The sequence below is a fragment of the Triplophysa dalaica genome, chromosome 1 (genome assembly GCF_015846415.1).
Source record: "Triplophysa dalaica isolate WHDGS20190420 chromosome 1, ASM1584641v1, whole genome shotgun sequence".
Classification (NCBI taxonomy): Eukaryota; Metazoa; Chordata; class Actinopteri; order Cypriniformes; family Nemacheilidae; genus Triplophysa; species Triplophysa dalaica.
The window spans coordinates 27,883,263-27,907,022 of NC_079542.1; the positions used below are offsets into that span (position 1 = coordinate 27,883,263).

A 23,760-nucleotide genomic window follows, 5' to 3' on the forward strand; every position below is an offset into this window, starting at 1 on the left:
TTGAAGGTAAGAGGTGTTTTTGTAATGGTTTTGAAGAGAGATTTTAATCAAATTCTGCCTCTCTGGTCTTTAGTAGGTCTATAATGGACTTGTTTACAAAGCTGTTGACGTAAAGTCTGCATGTATGTACATGCAAATGTGTAAGCTTACACTTATAGTTGATGTGCTGTATGTATGTTGTATGTACACAATTCATTTTCCCTTGCATCCAAAAGCATGTTGAAGTAAATGGTTTTTTTTTCTTGTATAATTTTTACAATATAATTTTACTTTATTTTTTCTTATAAGCTATTAGTTTTTTTTCCACTGTGAAGTTTTACATTTATTTATTGCACTTGATTATATGATTTGATTTGTTGTCCAAGTTCCTCATGATAGTTGCTGTGAAAACTACGGTGAAAATGGCATCTCTGCCAGGATGAAAACTGTGAAGACAGAGAATGGAGCTAAGAAAACTAATGTTTCTGTGTAATTTAAAATGTACAAAAGAACTCTTGCATATTAAATAGCTGCTGGATCTCTGAAATAAATATTAAAGGTACTCAAAAAAAAATTGGTCTAACTGCTGATCTTTGTCACATTCGCGAGCACACCAAAATGTTGATGAGCTTTGAATACCACGTTGTCTGTCAGTGAGTCACCAAACAATTTACACAGCAGGGGGTGATGTTTAGCTGAAATAAACATTAAAATATTTTTTATTTTAGGGCAGCAGGAAGGTTTTGTTGGGGGGATGGGAAAGAAAAAAATAGTTTATTTTATTCATAAATAAAGTGTTTTTTTTCTTGTTCCTTTCTTGCAATGCATATTCTTTCTAGAATTGTTATATTTTTGTTTTTCTTTCTAGTGAGTAGTACTACAGTCCCCTTTAGCTTGTTTACTGAGCGTCTTTGTTGTATGTTGTGAAAAATGCTATACCGCATACCGAATAATAAATCTAATTTGAAGTAAAAGGTTTCTCTTTGGATTGTACAGTACATACAACATACTCGAATAAGCAGGAAAACTCAATGAATCAATTTTATCTATTAAGCCTCCAATTTAAATGAATGGAATTCTGCATTAATGTTGTAAACAAAATAGATTGTCAACTAGGCTCCCTCCAAGTGAATCTCAGCTATTTCCACCATTATATACCAAATAGTCAAATATCAGATAGTCAAATAACAAAATGGACATGCAATCAAAGCTCACATGATAAAGTAAAGTGTAGGATTGCTCCCAAAATGTAAATTCCTAACTGAGGTTGAATGTGAAGGCTTGGGTCACAACCACTTAGCTATGATATGTCTAGACAGATGGTTTAAAGGACATAATGCAATTAACGATGAGTTTAGGCATTAAAACACTCATCCAGTTTGTGTCATCTGTTAATCTGGCAAAGGCTGTGCAAGAAAACCTGTACCCAAGCACTACACTACAATGTCCTGTTCAGATCCACATACTTTGTAGTGGGTATTGCTGAAACATTTGTGTTGGGTCACAGAGGACTATAGTAAAGTGGGACCCTGGGAAAAAATGTTGTATGGTTATTAAATTACCTCATGCAGCAAGCAGCACATACAAATACATTTTCAGGATTTTTTTATAGCCTTTTCAGTGCCAAGTATGCCTGATGACCATTTATCCAATATCAAAACCACATTATTTTTGCATCAATTTATAAATTGTCCTTTAGTTTTTAAAATCTTTCATTGCGCACGTTATCTTAAACATCAGCCCAGTTCATCTCTATTAAAAGCTTTTAAGCTGATAAATGTTAACACCAAGTATCCTGGAGTGAGATCCATTGCCTTGGCAACAGCACACTGCTGATTTCAGTCCCCAAAGGACTTTACTGCTTGTACACTCCACTTTGTCGGCTTTCAGCTAAAAGCTTTTTGCTGCAGAGTGACACAAACAACGCAGTAAAGCGAGGGGTTTGGCTAGAAGAGGAGGGCCTTAACGGGCTGTTGCCAGGGTAACTTGACATCATGGTGACGAACTTCCCTCTTTAAAAGCTTTTAAAGCGATTGCACCAGCCCTCCAGGTTCCATTTTGAGGCCTCTTAACTAAGCAGTGGGGGAAGGGCAGCATAGGCCTCACTCTCACACACAAACACATGGTTGAGAGAGCAAAGTCATCCCAGGGAAACAGACAACATTAAGAAACTAGCTTAAATCAATTGTCTGAACGACTACTACACGTTTTGTTTATAAATGACCTCTGAAGATTGTTTTGGCTACTCTGTGCCTGGCTCGAATGAAAAGCACAGAAGGGCTCGTAACTGGACGGATTCCGAGATGAAAGCTCTTGTGTACATCTGGGAAGAGTATGTGACAGAGCTCAAGAAGGCTAAACGCAATGCTAAGATATATGAGACAATGGCTAAGCAACTTTACGAATTAACCGGGGAACAGCGACACAGAGAGGAAATCAAGATGAAGATCACCAACATGACTTTCCAATACAGGCAAGTAGATTTAATTTTTCTACATAGACTTTGCTGTATGCAAAAGAACATTATTAACAGGAACTCTGTCTATCTGAGCCACTCTTAAATAATTTGAAAAAAACAGTACACAAATGAAGCTGATGTCTAGTACACATTTTAGTATTTTTGATGACCATAACTACAAATAAAGGAGAAAATGTGTACATGTTTGAGGGTGTTGAAAAAGGATTTGGAGGACAGAAACTTTATATGTGAACTACTAAATTAGTAAAATGTTGTGATTCTGTCTCAATGCAGTCCCAATAGTCTCAAAACTGTTTTGTAAATGCGAAAACTGTTTTAAAACAGAAATATTTTGGCCTAGAAGGGTATCCATCCGTGTTATGTCAAGTGAGTGCAGATTAGGGTCCCAAACTGATCTGTAATTTTAAGGTATTAGGTGCCTGAAAAAAAACATTTTTGTCATTTAACAGAAAGATGAAGTACACTGCAAATGGTGGAAATGGTTCATCTGATTGGCCATACTACAAATCTATTGAGAGGATATTGTCAAAGGTACCAGAGCATTGCCATATAAGCCCACCAAACCTCCCAACTGCTGGCCCGTCAACTTCCCAACTTGAATCTTCTGTGCCTCAGTCAGCTCCACCAAGTGGGTTTTTACCCGAGTACACTGGTTCCTCAGAGGATAAAGACAATGATGACGTAGAAGGGCTGACAGAGGACTCCGGAAGTTCTTTTGAGACCAGGTAACTCATTTGATCGAGTTTGGATCACAGATTTCAGAATTACAATTTTTGGAACTATAACATCATTGTTTTACAATCTACAGGTCACAGCCACGTAGGAGGCGGAGACTGTCTCATGCGTCACTACGGCGAAAGAAGCTGCACATCTTGGACGCAATGCTGCATGAACATCGCAAAATCGGTCGTACGGTAGAGGAGGCGTGTCATGAGGTTCGCCGTGTTATGCATCAGCAGAACTTCCTGCAGGTGCAGAGCCTTCAGCTTCAGGAACGAATGATGAACCTCTTGGAAAAGATGATCCCTGCTGTTACTCACCCTGTCCTTTCTTGGCCTAACCCACCTGCCACAAAGGGTTTAGGAACACCCACACCTGAGTCATAGAACCTCAGATATACCGTAGAATAAGAATAATGATTTTTTTTGCAGAGGAAGTGTTACTCCGAACAATTTGGAGGGATAGTGCGGCAAAAAAAACTCATGATAAATGCTGCGTTCAAGACACCTTGGAAGTGGGATATATACCACCACAAACGCAGAAGTAACGTCTGGATTTAGCCTTAAAACATTAATATTACTAATGTTTTAGTAGCATTAAAACATTACAAGTATCTGTTAACGTTAAAAAAGCACCATTCCATATTTCTGAGAGCATGTGAAGGCAGCATTGCTCACACTACTGTTATTCCACCCTGTTGACTTTGTTCTACACACAAAAGAAGGTTTTTTTCATAAGCAAAAGACATTTGCACTACTTCCAATTTGTGGACACAAAACACTAAGACATTTCTCATATTTTTTTATGTATCTCAGAGAAAACAGTTATGAAGGTTTTAAACGACAAAAGAATAAATGACGACAGATTTTTTAGCAAACTATCCCTTCAATGCAATATTCTAAATTGATGTATTAGTTGCCTACAGTTTGTCCTCCAGTTGTAAACAATGTAATAAAGGTCATCATGGTCAACAGATAATTTAGGAATTCCGGAACTTTTTCTGACAAGGATTTAGAATACAATGTTAGCATTTTTAACATTTAAAATATAAAACGTTATAGTAGTTTAATATAATTGAGTACCTATAACATGTAAATAAATGTAACTAAATGAATAATGGTTTTTATAGCCGTTCATAGAAAACATTCAGATAAATTAAACCTGACTGGCACCCAAACATTATAATGGTTAATGCACCACATGCACTTTAATTCTTCTTAATGTGGAAAAGACGGTTAATCCATTGTGCAGTGCTGGAAAATTTGGACTTGAAAATGCGTTAGGGTTCAGTGACCGGGGTGTGTGCTGGAAATGTGTGTGCTTGTTCATGGATATCAAAGACAAATAAACATGATACACCAAACTTATCTTTTTGTGTGTTTTATTTGTTGACTTGACCCAACGAACGTTCACGATAACTCCATGTCACTTATAAAGGCGTTAAGTGTTCAATGACCGGGGTGTGGCGATACTCTATTAAAAAATCTCAACCGACGTTTTTTAAAATCATTCCGGGTGTAACCAGGTTAAAATATGTGCATATTTTCAATGTTTTTAAACGACAGATTTATGCATGAAACAATTTTGACAACATCATTCAATAGATCTAAAAATAGAAAAAATCATAATCACCATATGTATATTTCTAGTAGGCCTATAAACTATCAATAAGTAAATGCATAATCAAAAGTAGTTTGTAAACGGCAGAAAAGAAAATCCTGAATAAAAAGCTCCATATAATATGGTTTCTCCTGCCACCAATGACAGCGTCGTAATTATTTGAATATCGAAATGATTGACAGGTCGGATGGCCAATCAGAGAGTTGGGATCAGTTCGCAAACGTTACGGTGCCATAGTGACAAGAGAATGTGACGCTTTGTATTCGCAACAATAGTGAATGGAAGCGGTTTAAGTCGGTCGCGCGAAGTGAAGTCCAAAATACAGAGAATAAAACTGTAAGAGTCAGGTAAGCGCTCGTCCCTTCTTGTTTCGTTATCAAAGTAAGAAAGTATAAAGCGAAAGCTGTGGGTTTCGAATGCATGTTGTTTTTCTTTTGATAGGATTTTAAAAAACCTTTTCGGCAATGATTGGTTTGAGCACTTGAAACAGAATGAAACAAAATGTTGAATATGTGTGGGAGCTGTTTTATAAGCAAAAGTATCTTTATTTTTTTATTTGACTGTGCTTATTTTAATCTTACTTTTCTATGATGTATGCATATGGTTTATTTTATTATTCTGTCGTGCGACAATTTTTAGAATTGCAAAGTCGTTCTCGACGTCATAATGATTAGAAAAAATATGTTTAATAATAAGTATAATTATAAAATCTATTACGTTTTTAGAAACGTTTTTAAAACAATACGCACATTTTTCATAGTAACAGAATGATCTTTTCTTCTAAAACTCTGAAGTACAAAGCAGTCTACTTACTATGTCAACAATAGACAATTTACATGTACATTTTGTAAGACACTAATCTAATGCAAGTTGTGCAACAGTGCACTTAAAGTGTACATTTGTGGGTCCTGTGGAAATTAGTTTGTGTATTTGTCCTTTAAATATATTTGTATGTCTAATATTAACATGTAACAGATCACAATTGCTTCATGCTTCATGTTGTCATTAAATTAGCATTTTATTCTCTTGTCGGTTCCTTTTCAGTCGGGTAAGACGATTGCACTTGGTTTGTCCTGGGTCTGACTGGGACAACTACACCTGCATCCTAAACTGCACCAACATGAGAGTTCTGAAATTAGATGAGTCTGTGATGAGGCAGTTGGACCGTTCTTCCAGCCCAGTGGTCCGCAGGGTTGAGATGGAGCATGGCAGAGGTGGCTATGGATTCACCATGGCCGGCCAAGCACCCTGTGTCCTGCATGGAATAATAAAAGGCAGTCCGGCATACAGTGTCGGACTACGTCCTGGTGATCGCATCCTGCGCGTAAATGATAAGGATGTATCTGAGGAGTCACATGAAGTTGTGGTGAAGCTCATTGGCACATCATCTAGGTCTCTGTGTTTGTTGGTCACATCAGGTGACAGGCAGACCCTTCGCCCCTGCTCCAGTGTCGAGGAGCGTGGTTGTCAAAGTAAGGATAAACTCCCATGGCTCACTTCTGGAAAAAATAACCCTTTCTCAGAAGAACTTAGTGGCATTCACACGAGAGAACCAATGCTTCAGTCAGTTGGAAGTTTTGATACTATTTTTGAAATCTCAGATCGAGGCACCATGACCACACAACAGGAGAGGCAGAAAAGACCTTTGTCCGAACCAAATATGTCTTATTGGGTACCACAGTGCAGAACAAGAGGCCCCCCTATTAGTCTTTTGCAGAATGAGAGGTCTCAAGTTATGAGTGAGGACTCAGTTATTTCAGACCTTCAAAGTCAGAATGATTTTGTGTCAGACTCAAGCCTCCTGAATGTAGCAATGGTTGTGGGATACATTAACTCAATGGAACTGGAGTTAGTGATGTCACAGTCTGAAGAGAAGGCATTGCATGCCATTCGTGAATGCATCAGTCAGATTGGGATTGAGCAGAAGACCCATTCGTTGGTCATGATGAAAATTAAATGCAACTGTGTTCAGCTTTGTGATGACAGAGATGTTGTTCTTGCGTCATACCCTGCAGAGAACCTGGCACTTTGCGTAATATGCATAGAGGACAGCAGGTTTTTTGGTCTTGCTTCGGTTAATTCCACCAAAAATGGAGATGATGTAACAAAGACAGGCACTATAAAGATATTGTGCCATGTCTTTTTCATAGATCCAGAACTTTATGACCACAAAGAGCACCAAAGCATCACAGGGCACTTTGGAATTTCGTGCACTCCAGATCCAGACACTAAAGGCTGTTTGGAGTTTCCACAAACTCCCCACTCAATTTCACACTTTGTGTCTGTCCTCTATTCTGACATGGGAGACTATTTTGAAAAGATGAGACTTAAACTTGACAGGGAAAATCCAGAAGAATGCCATCAAAATATTCGGAACAGTGGCAGTGACAGTGGGATTGGAAATTTGTCACCAGAGGATCAAAACAGCCTCACTGGCAGGTGGAGCTCTGCATCTCCAAATATTTCAAACGGACTACCAGATTATTCCCAGCACAGGAATAGTGCACTTCTCAAACCAGTGCGCAGGTGCCTCCTGTCAGAACCTCTAACAGGTCCTGCTCAAACGGTGGCACAGACAGATGTCTCTGGCGGGGCAAATGGTTTAGCTTTTACCCCTTTTCCTTTAAGTATGCAATCCGATTTGTCATCTAAGCATAAAAGCAGTCAACACCGACCTTTAGGTTTAAAGGTCCGCTCGCAGAAATCTCATTCCAATAGCGGTGAGAGCTTGGTGGAGAAGGACAATGATGGGCCTGGAGGTAAAAACAACCTCCTTCCACCCGCTATGGAACAAATTCCAACTCTAAGATACAAACCACTAGAAGACCTCAAACACCCTCAGAGCTGCATGCTCGTCAGCCATGCATCGAAACAAAAGGAAGTTGAAAACAAGGTCAGAAAGAAAATCTGTGATAATTTAATTTATTTAATTATATTTAATTGATTTTTTCTTGTATTGAAGACATGAAGATTAAAACCTTATTTTGTATTTAACCCACAAAGAAAACTTTTTTTTGTAAAAATATAAGCAGCGTTTCAACCTTGCAAAACTCACGCCCCATTATCTAAAATATTTTGAGTGATTGCCAAGACCTAAAGAGGCCACTACCCTCAAGAATATTTTAGATTTTATATGCTGCAGCTTCCTCCAACAAACTCTCACAAAAAGCCCTGGCAGAATCGCTCAATAAGACAAGTTCTTTTCCCCCAATCCTTGTCCTAGAGAACCCCCAACACTGCAGATTTTTTATGTCATTCTAATCTGACACACTTTTCTGAGGCCTTCAGAGTTTACCAACGAGCTCATGAGATAAAACAAGTGTGTTTGATTTAAGAGAATGTGCAGTGTTGGGTGTTCTTAGGACCAGAATTGGGAAACATTTTTAACTGACTCTTTGTCTGCTGTTGCTCTACTATTGTTGATTTTCAGTGATCTTTAATTAAGTAGATCGCAAAATTAATTAAAAGACACAAGAAAATCTAAAGTCTACTTTGCTGTCTTCCTAGTGGTCAGTTTTATAGGATGTTTATTTCCAGCATGCTGCTTATTTACAATAAGTCATGCAACAGATGGTGCCGCAAGAAGCAGGCACAGCAGATGGAGCCATTGGCTTGATTAGGGCAGTTCAATATAATTATGTTGATAGATCAGCATTAGCTCTATTTACAACGTAAGGAGTCACCTAGCAACAATTTGCCATCCATTTGACGGAATAGATAAATACTTGTATCTTTGTGTCACGGATATAATTGATTACTGGGTCATTTGTCATTTCTGGACATGATTTAGCGTCTCAGATTTAATTTTTTGGAACCCAAATTCTCAATATTTTTTATGAACCTGTATATGATTCTTTCTTTGAAACATAGATATCATTGGCTTTGTGGAATAGGGTCAATTGGGGCTAATGTTGTTAGCTTACTATGTTCTTTTGTGTTCTGAAATAGAAAAAAAGTCATACAGGTTTGGCATGTTAAAAAGGGAAAATAATTAAATAACTTTGGGCCTTTAAAGCATAAACAAGTTACACAATTAAGGCTTTTGATCAGTGGACTCTAATTATTTTGTTTCAGAGTTCAGCAGTTTTGGGAGTAACACATAAAAATGTATTATACACTGCAGTGGTGTCATTCTTTCAAAACCTTGTCATTATGAGGTCGATTTTGCAATGAAACAACACAAGCCTTAATACAGATAAAATGTGACTTCAGAGTTTCAGTGGAAAAAGTTACAGAGGCATTATATATAGAGTTAAACATGAGCGATATCTTGTTCAGAAATTGCTATTTATTGCATTTATATGAATATTCAACACAACATTTTCTTACAGGTAAAACTTCATACAGTTAAAACTTAATAAAAAAATGTAAGTTTCCTATTTCTCTAAATAGGTTTATTGTCGTTCCTTTTTAATATGGCAATCAGTTTTTTTAAATATAACAAGAAAATTGCAAACCTAAGTTGTTTTCTGGTGGGGAAAATGCCATAGAAATAAAAATTCAATAGAACTTTAAATCAGCTTCATTCAGGTGTTTGATTAATGTTTGTAATGTTTTGTGTCAGGGATCCATATTTTGGGCACTTACTAAAGGACGTTCCTCTATTCGAAGGACTGCGGGTCCCGCTAAACGACTCAGCCTGACTCATTCACTCAATGACCTTGAGGTAAGACACACCACTTTCAGATTTGCCTCTAAGGCATCCAAAAATGCATTTGTTTTAAATCGTAGGTCATACTGTATGTATTTGCCGCAGCATCATATCACATATGATATCATATGATAATGAAAACAAAGTTACAAGGCCTCCTCATGTAGTCACCTTGGAATTATAAGGTTCTATCTGCATTCTGAGAAGTTTTGAGATATACCTTCAAAGTTTTTGCATTTTATATAGCAAAAAATGTTATAGGGATGTTATAGAGTCTTTCACTCACAAAAAAGACAGAGACGCTAAATGTATTCTAAATGTAAATCCTTTTAAATTTGTAAATGCGGATTTTTGGATGAGGTCAAACGTAGATTCTAATTGTCAAAAAACACTTTTTGCTTGGAATTGTTAGGTTCTATCTGGCAAAATAGTTGAAGCAATAATTTTCAAGGATCAAAATAGTTTACTTAATTTGTTTTAAAACATAAAATTAGTGTTGTAACAATGTGTTATAAATAGATTACATTTAATGCTTTCTATGACATGTACTTGATATTTTATGAATGTTTTTTAATTGTTCAAGCTAACATAAAATTACCCTCTGCACTAGACAAAATATTTAGCATTGTATTTTAAGTAGAAACCAGGACTTTATTCCACAGAAAGTGTTAAACTGTGTCCACACTGCCAGCAACTGCATGTCAGCAGTCTCTTGCTTCGAGGTCGTTCCTAGCTTTGGTTGCTCTAGTAAAAAACACTGCAGTAACCGCTGGTATGCTACTGTTCGGTTGTCAAATGGTGACACGAGGAATACCATTTTCGGGTCCAAGTATCTATTAATTTCAAGCAGGGCTACAGCTTAAACAGCTGTTTATGAGCACGGATTACTCATATTGCATATTTAAGCGAAACGTATTAACTCAAAGTAAACACTACAGTCACCAGGCTCACAGAATCTCTGAAATCGCCTACTTCCATGCTTTATAGCAGGCGAAAATGAGTATGAGTCATGAATAGTATGTCTGAAACCTCAGCATGCAAAATAGTAGGTGAGAAACACCCAGATGGTCTACTACTTCTGCCGAGATTCGTGAGTGGGGATCGGATGGACACTTCTCTATCCCATGATGCCACGGGAGCTCAGCAACGGAAATAGCGGAAAAAGAAGGCGGCCATCCGTTTTTAATGTAATTGCAAGTTAATGAATTTCTTGTGAATAAATTATGTTTTTATAAACGCTCACATACAGGATGTTGTTGATACATCATAAGATCAAAGAGCATACGGGTCACATCAACATGAAACATGGCGGACACAGTATGTCTGAAATTTATTCATACTACTCACACTCGTACTATATAGAACGTACTGTTTTAAAGGCCTATAGGTAGGTACTTATTAAGATTCAGTACCTACTGTCACTGTATGCGATTTCGGAAGCAAACGTCTCCACTCGAAATTGGTCCCCTTTAGGACCCTGCGGGATTCTGTTGCCTAAAATAATTTCTAATGAGTACTTTCAAATGAGTACAATTCATACAAAATTACATTACGATTTATGTCACTAGTGCTTTGTAAAAGCAAGACTAGAGAACTTTTGCTTATGGTTCCCCCATGTGGTTGATAAGTGCAATTGTCTGTTAATCAGTGTTGTAAATAGCTGTATAAGCTTCCCCGTGGGCAATGCAATACACATTAATTTGTTAACTAAACAGAAACCGCTGTCACATCATGTCATTTCATAAACTGTGCATGTACTACTAAAGCACTCTTTGGGCTCCCGCGGGTTATACTGCTGGGCTATACCAATAGCTCAATCTAGATTCTCAGGTAGCAGCTGGTTGTTAGCTAATAGTGCATAGCGTGCTTTCTACATGGCAGGTAACGTTAGCTACGTAGCTAATTTGCAGTGACCCAAAACAAAATGCATGGACGGGAGTGTGCTTAGTAACCAACAAAAAAATATTTTCTGTAGTCTTATTTTGGAAACACACTCGCGACCAGGCGTTATGCTTTGTGTAATAGATGCAATCACTAACTTACTCTCAAATCCCTATAGGAATAGTGCCTAGCATAGTAACTATAATTACTGATCACATTAGTATATGTGCATGAACTAAAGAATCGGCAACTTTTGAGCATAAAACATTTATTTGGTAGTCTTTGTTTACAAGCATAAATTTGTGACGAGGCACGATCAGGCTGCGTAAACTATTGAGACCCGGCATATTTACATTATCTCTAGTCTACCTTACGGTTATAAACTGTGAACCAGTAACGTTAGTGTGTTTTCCAAAACCATCTTATTAAGTGTTTGTACCCGGAAACAGTATACTGTATGGTCTTCCATATATGGTGGTGCGTGACGTCAGGCTTAACAAACCATATAAGACTTTCTAATCCACTAGCAGGAAGGCTAGGTCTCCATCCGTTTTGCAACCTGTTGCCTCTTGCAGCTCGCACCACCGAGTGTAAATCCGTCAGATATTGATTTGCTCGTGTCCGATTGTAACAGCCCTTGGCTTTCTTAATATGAAGAACAGAGTCTCTAACGGGTGTTATCGGTTTTATTGATCTGGAACCAGCATAAGCACCGTGAAAACTAGAAAACAACACACATATGCTGATTAACAATTCAGCCTTTGGCATAACACAAATTTACAGGTAAATCCTCACACGTTTACAGTGCATCATAATGAAACTGTATAATATGCAATGGTCATTGAAATGACCGTAAGGATATGTAAAATAACTCCAACGATCATTACTCCGTTAACACAGTATACCAATTTACAGAAACAGTCGACATTTACATCAATTAGGTTTTCCGTCTTTTATACATGGAACAAAACAAACAAACAAAATAAAATACACACCTCGCTCCGCTCACCAAGGGGTGCAAATTTTAAACTGGCTGCTTCCTGAGTTAGCCACTAGCTTGAAAGTCATTGGAGTAAACTGCACACAAATGCGGACATAAAACTAGGCAATTTAGCAACCATCCTTACAGTGAACAACATCAAGATTACACAACATTTTAATTTACATGCATCACTGAGCTTTCGAGAGAAGAGAAATTCGAAGAGTGAATTATTGATCCGCTATACAGGTTCCTGGGTTCACAGCCACAAACCCCGTCACCTGAATAGCCTGACTGCGGATGAATTACCTCTCGCTACTTCTAGTGGCCACTTACACCGATCACTCTCTCTCTCTTATTCTCTTTTTGTTATTATTGCTGGCTCTGCCTTGGTGATGGTTTGGAGACTTCCGTTGAACTAGATCGTTTCGTCTTATTGTTAGCTGTTGGCTAATTTCCCTCTGCTCTTTTCCCGCCAGTGCAGAGGCACTGCCTAAGTATGTTCTGAGATTATAGCGAACAGATATAATCCAGAACGGGAAAGGTAATCCAAACAGGAGGGTAACAGGAACACGAGCAGGAAACACAACAAGGTAGCTGAATGTTAACTGGGATAAGAGCCTTACAAAGTTAACAAGGACAAAGTTACATATGAATAAACTGCACAGAAATAAAAAACGAGACGGTACAAGGTATGCACACACACACTTGAAAAAATGACCAATGGAACACAGGACAAAGGACTCTTAAAGGGGTCAAAATCAACTGGGCTAGTGCAGGGTATAAACTACTAAACAATCAGTAACAAGACGAAAGGGCGGGAACACAGACGAGACTCGGAGAGAGAGCAGGTGACCAAAAAGGCCCATGTCCTGGTCCACGACAACTAATGCATTACAAACATTACCACATGTTATTTTTTGCTTAAATCAAGTCTGGAAGATACTTTCTCATGATTTCACAATCAAAAAAATTTACAGGAAAAATACGTGGATAAAAGAATCATAAAGAACTTTGAAAATTCCTCAAGAGAATGAAGTACAGTAGACATAAGTAGCTAGATATAGATATCAACGGGTCAGATGTATGAAGTTACATATTATTATTTTGTGTTTGATAATATATTGCATAAATGTGTTCTACAAAGACTATTTTCCTTGAGAATAATACATTTAAATTTATGTGATTAATTTGTGCTAAAAGTTTGTCGTGTGATTTCAGTACAACGGACACAGTCTCAATGTGTGCATTAGCATTATTAAGGCGTTATTATAATTTTTTTAGACGAACCTGGACTGGCTTGTTTCTACCAAGGTCCTCTGGCACACTTAACAGTGACGGCGAGCAGTGTTGCCAGATTGGACTAAAGATTTCCAGCCCAACTACAGCTTAAAACCCGCCCATTTAAAAAAATACCAGCCCAAAATACATACTGTTATTAAAACTGTTATAGAATAAAACACACCATTTTTTTTTATTATTAAACAACCAGACTAACAAATCGCACATTGGAGAGCACCAGGCTCGCCCCAAGTATATCCAGTGCATCTTTTTTTTTCTTTTTCTTTTTTAATATAAATGATAATTTTAATAAAACACAAGGTCTACATCGGAAATCTCAGAAGGGGACAACATTTTTTATTGTTCTTGTGCTACTATTGTCAGAACTACAGTTCTTTTCTAATAGGCCAATTCTCAAATCATTTCATTATACTTTTCTTTTTGTATTAGTAGGCTACTTACAAATTTGTGCTTAATTACCAACTAATTTTTTTTTTTACATTATCATTATTAAAATTATTATTATTATTTAACTTATAGACCACTGGGCGAATCAACATGAATTCTTGTTTTTTCCTTCCTTTAATTTTAAATAAAATAATGACTGAATGATACACTGAATTGTCACTAGACACTATATCAGCTATTACGTTTCAGAAATGATCAAACATCAGAATTGTACATCAAAATAAAACTGTAGGCTAATAGCATAAACACGCTTACCTTTTAATATGAAGTTAACGTAGATAATCCCCGCAAAACTGATGAAAACGTCTTTATTATAGAACAATTCTAGAACTATTTAATAATAGGACCAACTTGTACAGTCACAACCAGTTTGATTAATAGATCGTTGAGTCAAATCTCTCCAGCAACTGCCTGGGAGGTTTGAATGTTGCCGAGGTAAACCCATTTCTGACCAGGCCAGTGCGCACATCCATGATGCTGGAGAGTAAAGGTAGTCCCATGCGATTCCTAGTGTCATCTTTTAAAAGCGAGACGAGGGAAAATGCCCGCTCAACAGGGGCATTGGAAACAGGCAGAACAAGAAGACTTATGGCACCTTGTGCCAATTCCTGGAAACACTTGTGCCCCCCTGCATCTTTAAATGCTTCGACTTCGAGCCAAAACTTGTCAATGTCCTGATCATCAGAGAAGTTTGCGGTTGCCACATTCCTCCACTGCGTTTCTAATGTACCAATGGAGCACGAGAAAAGATCAGCTGGCAAGTCCTTTACTACAGGCCTATTTATAGTGGACATAACAGATTTCGGGCAAGAGAGCTCCAGTTTGCTCAGGATTTCCATTGAAGCAGGTAAACGCAATTGGTACTGCTTTACAAGTTCTTTTAGAAAATCCATACAACGCGAAGAAATTCTCTCCTTCATGTCTGGGGCTAGCCTACTTTCCTCCAGTTTGTCCATAAATGTGGTACCCAGGTCCGCATCCAGAGGGGATAGGAATATGCCAGACTGTGTGAGGTCAAGTTCACGGAGCTGCTTGTGATTACGCAAGACGCTAGGTTTGAGAATGCGTCTCACAGTTGTCATGTACAGCCTTTCCAAGTCTCTAAACACACCGAGAGAGTTTCCTGTTTCTAATTGAAAGCATTTATTTACAGCTTTGATTTCCATCAGAACAGGGTGAAGGAAGTACATGTAAAGGAGATTAGTTTTGTCATTGTACATTTCCTTTAAAAGCCGAGCAGTATAGCAGTGTTCTGTACTTGAAGCCATGTTAAAGTGCAGTGTGAGGGCATCTTTTTGATCCACAATGCGGTTAATGCAGTCAGCCATCACAAGCCAACGGGTACAGCTTGGACTTATTAATTTCAAGGGGCAGCCCCCGTTATTGATAGTCTTGTATATGTTCTTGTACTCATACTGCCGCTTTGCTGAATGTGCGAACCAGTTGTAGGTTTCTCTAACCATGTATTCTATGTTGCTTGGAAGAAGCTGCATTGCTTTATTTGCAACAATGTCAAGTGAATGGCAAACACAGCGAATAAGCTGCAGGTTTGGCTGTATTTGTTTAAGTAGGGTGAAAACCGAGTGTTTTTTTCCAACCATTACGCTGGCACCATCTGTGGCAATGCCCATCATGTTTTTAATCTGGAGACCGCTCTTTGATAGAAAAGCGACAACAGTGTCTGATATGGCTTTAGCATCAGCATCTGTCAGCTCCACAAGTCCAAGATATGTACTTACAAACTTGCTGTGTTTTTTTGAGTGGTATTTCACACAAATGCAAAGAAGTTTGTTCACGGATATGTCAGTGCTTTCATCGAGATACAGGGAATATGGAGACTCCCCAATATCCTCCACAAGTTCTTCTCTGAAGTGTGGCGCGAGGACAGATTTGATAATGGCTGTACACTTTGTCCGGTGCATTTGGAATGTTCCCATCTCATCTTTCAAAATGTCTGACAAATCGTCCACCGCATTTATTGAACTGTGACAAGCAATGTAAGCAGCAATTCTAATTTCACGGCGCTTTTGGTCATCTTTGATCGGACACTGCCCTGCTGCTCCCGCTGACACAGTAAACGTTTTTATACTTTGTGCACAGCGCGATTTGTGTTTTTTGTATTAGCATGCTCTTTCAAATCATTTAACTGTGCTCTGATTTCTGATTGACAGTATTTACAAAATGCCTTTGTATCATCACCTACCACAGGTGTAATCCATGTTTTTAAAGACTGGTCGCTCTCCCATTCCTTTCTGTAGGACTTTTTATATTTACCCCACTTTGGCATGATGATGATGATGAATGATCATCACTGATGATGATAATGCAGTTTTGACGATATAACGAATTAGCCTACAACAACCCGCCAATCAAGCTTGAAGTCTGATTGGACAGGATTCCCCTGAACCTTATTGGCTAACCTGAACCATACCTAATTTAAACATCATCCTACATTATATAATTTATTTTATAGTTAGTTTTCATTAAAAAAAATAGTAAAGAATACTGTTTATAGTCAAAAATAAAAACCCGCCTGTTGCATCAAAAACCAGCCCAAATTTTAAAGACCCGCCCAATGCATTTTTTTCCTGTCGGACGTGACCAAAAGGAGCCCAATTGGGCGGGAACCCGCCCAATCTGGCAACACTGACGGCGAGTCGTTGTTACTTTTGGGGGGCGGAGTTACAGTGGTGAGTGGCGTAGACGGGCCAGTCGCTGTCCACGCTTCATACTGTAGGTTCTTTTTTTAACCCAGTTTCGAATGTCCATGATGAGCGAGGTAATGCATTGTAATTTGCAATCGTGAAATTATGGAATGCACGTAGCCTGCCTGCCTGCCTTGTGTTTTTTCTATACGTAGTTGTATGAGCGCGCTATATGAAACAACCAATCAAAATGCAACTTTGTCGAGCGATGATACGAGGCTGCCTGCAAACACGAGAAGAAATATGATGTGAAGTATGCTTAAAGTGGCTCTATTGTAAACCCATTGTACCAAATGTCCGAATTTGGCAAATCAAGAATGTATTTAATCTGTTTTACACTACATACAAAAGCAGCATGTTTGCGTTGGTCACCAAGCACAAGCAGAGAGAGCATCTAGCGCCATATCCGTTGACCGGTTTTGTTTGTATGTCTGTCTGTTTACTACCATTACAGCAATCGCAAGTTTGCATTACATTACTTTAAATACACTTATGCGCAAAACCTCTTCAAGAAGCTTATTTTACTGGCATGTTGATGAACGGTAAACAAAAGTTGCTGTGAGCTGCCGATGTAAATCTTTTATATATCTTTATTTTATATTATTTAATACACAAGGAATTTGTATAAGTTGATTTTTGGTTAAAGAGAATACAATTATTTAATAAAAATAAAGACAATGGCAATAAAGTTATTCTTTTTTTCTTCATAACGTCTTACTGTTCCTGTCACATAAGCATAGAATAATGAAAAAAAAACTTTCATGTGCCAAGCCATTAGAACTGGACCGTATCAAAATCTGTACGTATTGAACCGTGGGTTAACTGTATTGTTGCATCCCTAGTACCACCCCTAATGTGAATTACTCAATTGTGACAAAAAATGTCAGATGAAAATGAAATTTGGACCTTAACCCATCGATCCCCTTTTGTTCCATTTTAGGATTCATTTTAAGATTTTAGTTTTTGTCTTTAAATCTCTCAATGGTTTAGCCCTTAAAAATGGACTAAGCCGTTTGCTCCACTAAGAGCTCTTAATTCTGCTGACCATTTGCTTTTGGCTGGCCTCGGGCTAACCTAAAAGAATAAGGGTGACCGGCAGTGCTCGAATTGAAGGGGGGCTGGGGGGTTCCGGGATTCCCCCATAAGAAGTAAAATACAGACTTAGGGGTCCCTAAATATTTTTATTTAAGTAAAATTATAATGAAAAATGTGATTAAATTAATGCAACGGATATGGTATATTTCGCGAATTAATTATTTACAATAATTTATTTTAAGTTTGTTTATGGCTAGTTGTCATGTCTCTTTAAATTGTGAATGCCCCGCCCCACGTCTATAGACCGCTAATCGCAGGACATCATTGACATGACTGCTTGATTAGTATCGCTTCAACAAAAAAATGGAGAATAATAAACCTCCACTCGCAGTCGGGAAGAGGAGGCTTCTATTTTTTTGAGGGCTAATTTTCTCTCTCTTTCAATATCTTTCCAGTATATTTATCAACTTCATGTCGGTGGTTTTGTATTCCATGCGTAAATAATTATTAGGCCTGGTTCTGGGGTGCTAGTGATCTCTTTGAAGCTGAATGACAGTTTTTTAGTAATTATAAAGGAAGAGCTGGTTGTGCGGTTTATGTGCTATATAATCCATTCAGAATTGTATTAAACTTGTTTTTCATGCTGCTAAAACCACCGGCAACATACACGCTGCAAAGTTTCGGGAATTACATCGGCATATGCAGGATTCACTCTTGAAGCTATGACTGACAGATTGAAAGCCTTAGTTCCTGAATAACGCAGACTTTTGGCATGAGAGGGTTGAATAATCTGCTGACTGATTGACATATTTACTCATAACAGTCCTTTGCCGCCACCTACTGGACGTAACTATGTAAACTGCACTGAAATCGTTAAAAAAATCCGACAAAACTAACAAAGTTTAAACGTATTCTTTTAATATATAATAAACTAGTTTCTTGCATCTAAACATATTTGCATACATTTTGGAGCAAACATTATTATCACAAAGTGCGAATCATCCAGTTGTTTTAGGGAAAAAAGTAAATACTTCATTGTTATCAAATATATTGTATTTTGTATAAATTGTATATTGCGATACTAACACCAAGAAAAAAAGTATTTTGGTGGGGACCCCCGTAAGACTTGATTCAATCGAGCACTGGTGACCGGGCATTTTCAGTGGTGGCCCCTAAGCTCTGGAATAGCTTGCCCCTCTCTCTGCATTAGACATTCCCAGACACTTGTAGTTTTTAAACTTAGTCTTTGAACTTTTTTACAGTTAGACATTTGACATTATGCGAGAGCTGCTTCTATGTATTGATTGATTGTTTTTCTATTGACTGGTTATATTATTGATAATTAAACTCTCGAATGCATGTACAGCACTTTGTGGTGTTTTTCAAAAAGTGCTTTATAAATAACATTGACTTGTCTTGACTTTGAAGTCCATTATACAGAAAAAATCCTGAATGGTTTTCCTCATAAACCTTAATTTCTTTGCGATTGAAGAAATAAAGTCTTTGACATCTTGGATGACATGGGGGTCAGTAAATTATCAGGAAATTTTAATTCTGAACCTGAACGATTCTTTTAAATTTAGAGTGACTAAATATTCTGACTTTTAAATATGTGTGTGTTTTCTATATATATACACTGTGTGGCCTTTGTAATAGACTATGTTCCTAAGTACCACTCTATGTTTCATAAACCCTATTCGCACGGGATTAATACTACCTGGGGACCTCTAGTCATTTGTAATAATTGCAGAGGTTGTCTGTGATCTTAATCCCGTGTGAATCGGCCATTTCTATAAAAATGCATAATAGGTAATTTGATAGGTAATTTGATAGGTAATGATAGGTAATTTGTTGGGGAATTTTTACTTGACAAATGTAAAATGTAAATTCCCCCACAAATTATCTATCATATTTTGACGAAAACCGAGGTCCTGTGATAATATTAGTCTCCTGTGAATCGGCATCTCTGTGATTTGGCGGGCTAACATATCATTTCTCAAGGTTTTATCTGTTTGATGGATAAACAGTGGATAAAACGCTCTGTGCTGGTTGACATGTTGGGGTGCGTTTCCAGGAGGATTATCCAATAAGGGACTAGGAAAAGTGGTTGTGATTGGAAATGTTAGAAAAACTTTCTGAAACCTATACCAACCTGAGGATTTGTTTTGAGCACAGAAATACTACGTCATATGTCCAAATTGTTTTTTAACAAGTTGAGAAGTTTAAGCATGAGAATCCAGCACGTTTAACAGTGTAAAGAAGTTATAAAATGCATAAAATACCATTTCACCCCCCTCCCCTTTAATGGATTACTAATAGTTTTAATACCTATTGTACAGTAGTAGACTGCACGTTCAATGTTTTACATATTGAGAATTTAAGATATGCCTTATATCAGCCAAGAATGTACATCCACCACCTCTGTTAGCCCTGGACTGAGCCAGGTTTTTTGTTTAAGCTGTTGAGTAGTTTGGCTGCATTAAAAGACTCAATGCTGCTTCCATCAAACAAATGCATTGAAGATTGCTGCTGCTGCCACTACTGCTGACTGATTAAGTTTTGAACAAAGACTTGTATGTGATACTAGAATAACATATACACCTATTGTTATCATTATTACAAATATGAATTAAAAAAAAACTTACAAAAACAATTTAAGTTATCATAGATTCACAATATTTGTTTATATAAAAAACATAGAGCAGTTCAACAACAGTTCAACATCACAGTATATACCGTATAACACCTACCGACAATTCATTGTGAATGTTCCAGAAACTGGTATAGTAAGGCGCTAACAACATCAAGCTCATAGGTTTCATAAACTGACATATATATGCACTGAAAGATTCTTAAGGGTTAGTAAATATTACCCATGCAAATCAGTTAAATTTTACTTGCATATATTAGGTAGCAAAGAAAACTATATGCAAATTTACTGAATCTACTCAATAAAATTGAGGCAACAATTTGCACTCAATTAGATTGAGTAGATTATTATTCTGTGTTTTTAAGTAAAGAGTACCTAAATTTATCAACTATGGATAATGACACACTAAAAGAAATTAGATAAAGTCTAACTTATATTTATCGATATTAATTACTCATAAATGTAATTAGTTTGTAATTAGTATGAGTAATATTAGTTTATATAACCAACAACAGTTCATACTTATGATAAATGATAAATATGTAAGGGACAATGTACAGGCAGAGGGTCGTTATCATGCCACAAATAAACTGAACATGACATTTTTACCGAATGCAGACCTTCCGCGAGGAAAAGCCGTTTAGTTTCGGTTTTAAAGTAAGAAACGACGTTCAAATTGAACGAACAGGCAAGTTGGTTTAATCATTCGTAAATATAATATCATGTTATTAAAATAAATATTTATAATCCTTTTTTGTGTAATATTACACAAATGTTAATAGTTTTGAGCGGTTGTTATTTGAAAAGAACAACCCTTGGAATGTCGCGACACACCTCAACAATGGTGACAATCATCAAATTAATTCAGGTAAACTGCAATGCATGCCTGGAATCATGAATGAGTTTTGTACTAAGATGTTACCCAGCATGCATTGCAGAATGACGCTTTATTTTGTTGATTGTCACCATTGTTGAGTTTTATATACTGATTCTTGATATGTCTTGGCATATGTGTGATTCAGCAGCTTTTAAAATTCTCAAAATCACTTATAATTTACTTGGCAGGGCTAACGGTTTGGCAGGACCAAAGCTATTGACACACAACAAATTTAAAATCGACTTAAATGTTATTCACAACTCAACAGCTACACTAGTAGCACTATCATCTGACTTTCATTTGCTACGGCAAATAAGGTTTTTTTGTATAAATCTTAACAGTCAGAGATGAACGAGTCTTAATGTGTGAGACTCAAGAGCTCAACTAAAGTGAAAAAGGGGTTTTGTTGTCATTTGTAATTTGGTCAATAAAACCGACTGATGTTTTCTCCTGTTTCTTACCACTTTTAGATACATTCAAGCTTTTTCTGTTTAAGTCATATTTAGTGTTTAATCATTCAATATTTATCATTCTTAATAAGTAGATGAACTGTTGTAGGTTATATAAATAATATTACTAAACGTTTATAAGAAATAAATATTAGGTAGACTTTATATAATTTCTTTTAGTGTGCCATGACTCATAGCTGATAAATTTAGGTACTCTTAACTTAAATATAGAATAAGATCTATTAAATCTAATTGAATGCAAATGTTTACCTCAATTTTATTGAGGAGATTTACTAAGTTTCAATATATTACTTTCCAACCTAATATATGTAGTAGTAAAATCTGAGTAGATTTTAACTGATTTGCATGGGTAACATTTATTTACCCTTTAAGAATCATTTTTTTCATTGCGGGGTTAGATTGGTCTGAATAGGTTGCTTTGGATAAAATTGTTTTCCAAATGCCGGAATGTAAAAGTGTTCTGAACATGTGATCTTAGTCATCAAATACTGCACAATCCCCAGAGCTCTTATTTACGTGTTGCTCTTTGTATTCAAGAAGTGTCTGTAAGCAATAATGCATGCTTGGACTTGTTCAATCTGCACTGGTCAGGCTTAAAAGAGTAGTTCATAAATGAATGCCACAATTTACCTAGCCTAATGCCATCTTGTGTACATGTCAAACCTTTCTTAAGCCAACCACAACTGGAGTAATAATACTCCTGGCTTTTCCTTGCATTGTAATGGCCATCATAAAAGTAATCAACACAACTCCAAGGGGGTTAAAACATGTCTTCTGAAGCGAACGTTTGTGAGTAAAACAATTTGTATTTGGGCTTGTTCAGTCACATTTGAATGTAAACATAATATATCACTGGACCTTCACAAAACTGCCACACGCTAGCTCAGCAGATCTGAGCTTTTGAATGTCATTGGTTGTCATTGTCACGAGTTTTGAAAGAACCAATGAGATTCAAAAGCTGAGATCGGTGGAGCCTGCATGCGGCCATTTTGTGTGAGTACAGGGATGCACTATTATGCTAATACACATTTAAAAATGTTATTATTTTAAACTTGTTTTATTTAGAAAAGAGTAATGGAAATACACCTAGTGAGATCTACTCTTTTGGTCAGGTGTTTTATTGCTTTATTTATTTAGATGTGATAATTCATTAGGCAGCATAAAGCAAGAATGTTTATTCTTTGTTACTTTAATTGAAACATTATGCAATTTAGAAAATCAATGCTTCAACATCAACAGATGTTGCTAACAAAACCAGTCCCATTTTACTAAGTTTCCTCCTAAATCAGTGCCATCACAGATTCGTCTTCAGCACTGCGGCAATGTAGGTTTATTGTTAGTGGAATTAGTGGGAGGAGAAATCTGTCTAAGACAGCGAGTGAAATGAGAAGGGAAAAGTAACAGAATGTGTGAGGGAGGTAGACAGTGAGTAAATGCAGAGATAGGGCTGGAACACCAGCTTTCTCACTTAACTTTACCTTGTGAACTCACAGAGTGTCTAGCTGAATGAAAATGTTTATTTACCTGGGTTTTTAAAGGATCGTTGAGGACTAATTATACTCACAGATGGAGCCGCCTTTAACTCTTCAGTCTGCTTCAGTAAGTTTCCCTCTGGTGTTTTTGCATCTGCTTTGAGTAAAACTGTGCATCTACAAAATGTACATCTACATTCTGTTTTGTAGATTGATTTAGTTGCACATTATCGAGAACATGTGTGGTCTCGCATTGGAATGTTTTGAACTGTGTGAGGAAATTCTCCAATCTGTTATGGTGTACATTTTTTACAGTTTTGAAATGCAAGTAATCGCAGCAAAAGCAGATGAAACTTCTCAGCTTGAGTAAAAGTTTATTTTTGTTCCTTTGTGTTAGTCAAAATGGTCTTTCCTTTTAAACCCCCCTGTCGTTGTTTAATGACGTTGTCATTGTTTCAGTGTAATCCTGCATTCAAATCTTCTGACGCATTAA

The 23,760-nt window shown here is 37.1% G+C and overlaps 2 protein-coding genes across 4 annotated transcripts in view; both read left to right on the forward strand.

Annotated features, from left to right (window-relative positions):
* The first annotated feature begins 2,000 nt into the window (after positions 1-2,000).
* On the forward strand, positions 2,001-4,512 carry msantd1 (Myb/SANT-like DNA-binding domain containing 1). Its single transcript, XM_056750380.1, has 3 exons — positions 2,001-2,456; positions 2,912-3,183; positions 3,267-4,512. The coding sequence occupies exons 1-3, from the start codon at positions 2,199-2,201 to the stop codon at positions 3,562-3,564; spliced, it is 828 nt and encodes a 275-aa protein (XP_056606358.1). The 5' UTR covers positions 2,001-2,198; the 3' UTR covers positions 3,565-4,512.
* Positions 4,513-5,055: 543 nt separating this feature from the next.
* rgs12a (regulator of G protein signaling 12a) overlaps positions 5,056-23,760 on the forward strand; it is a 91,996-nt gene continuing 73,291 nt past the window's right edge. For 2 of the 3 annotated variants that reach the window (XM_056743996.1, XM_056744003.1), the window contains exons 1-3: positions 5,056-5,145; positions 5,843-7,691; positions 9,363-9,464. In XM_056743996.1, coding sequence (XP_056599974.1) covers positions 5,919-7,691; positions 9,363-9,464 — 1,875 coding nt within the window. In that variant the 5' untranslated portion in view covers positions 5,056-5,145; positions 5,843-5,918. Of the gene's footprint in view, positions 5,146-5,842; positions 7,692-9,362; positions 9,465-23,163; positions 23,395-23,760 lie in introns of those variants that run through there. The other variant, XM_056744014.1, reaches the window with a different exon arrangement.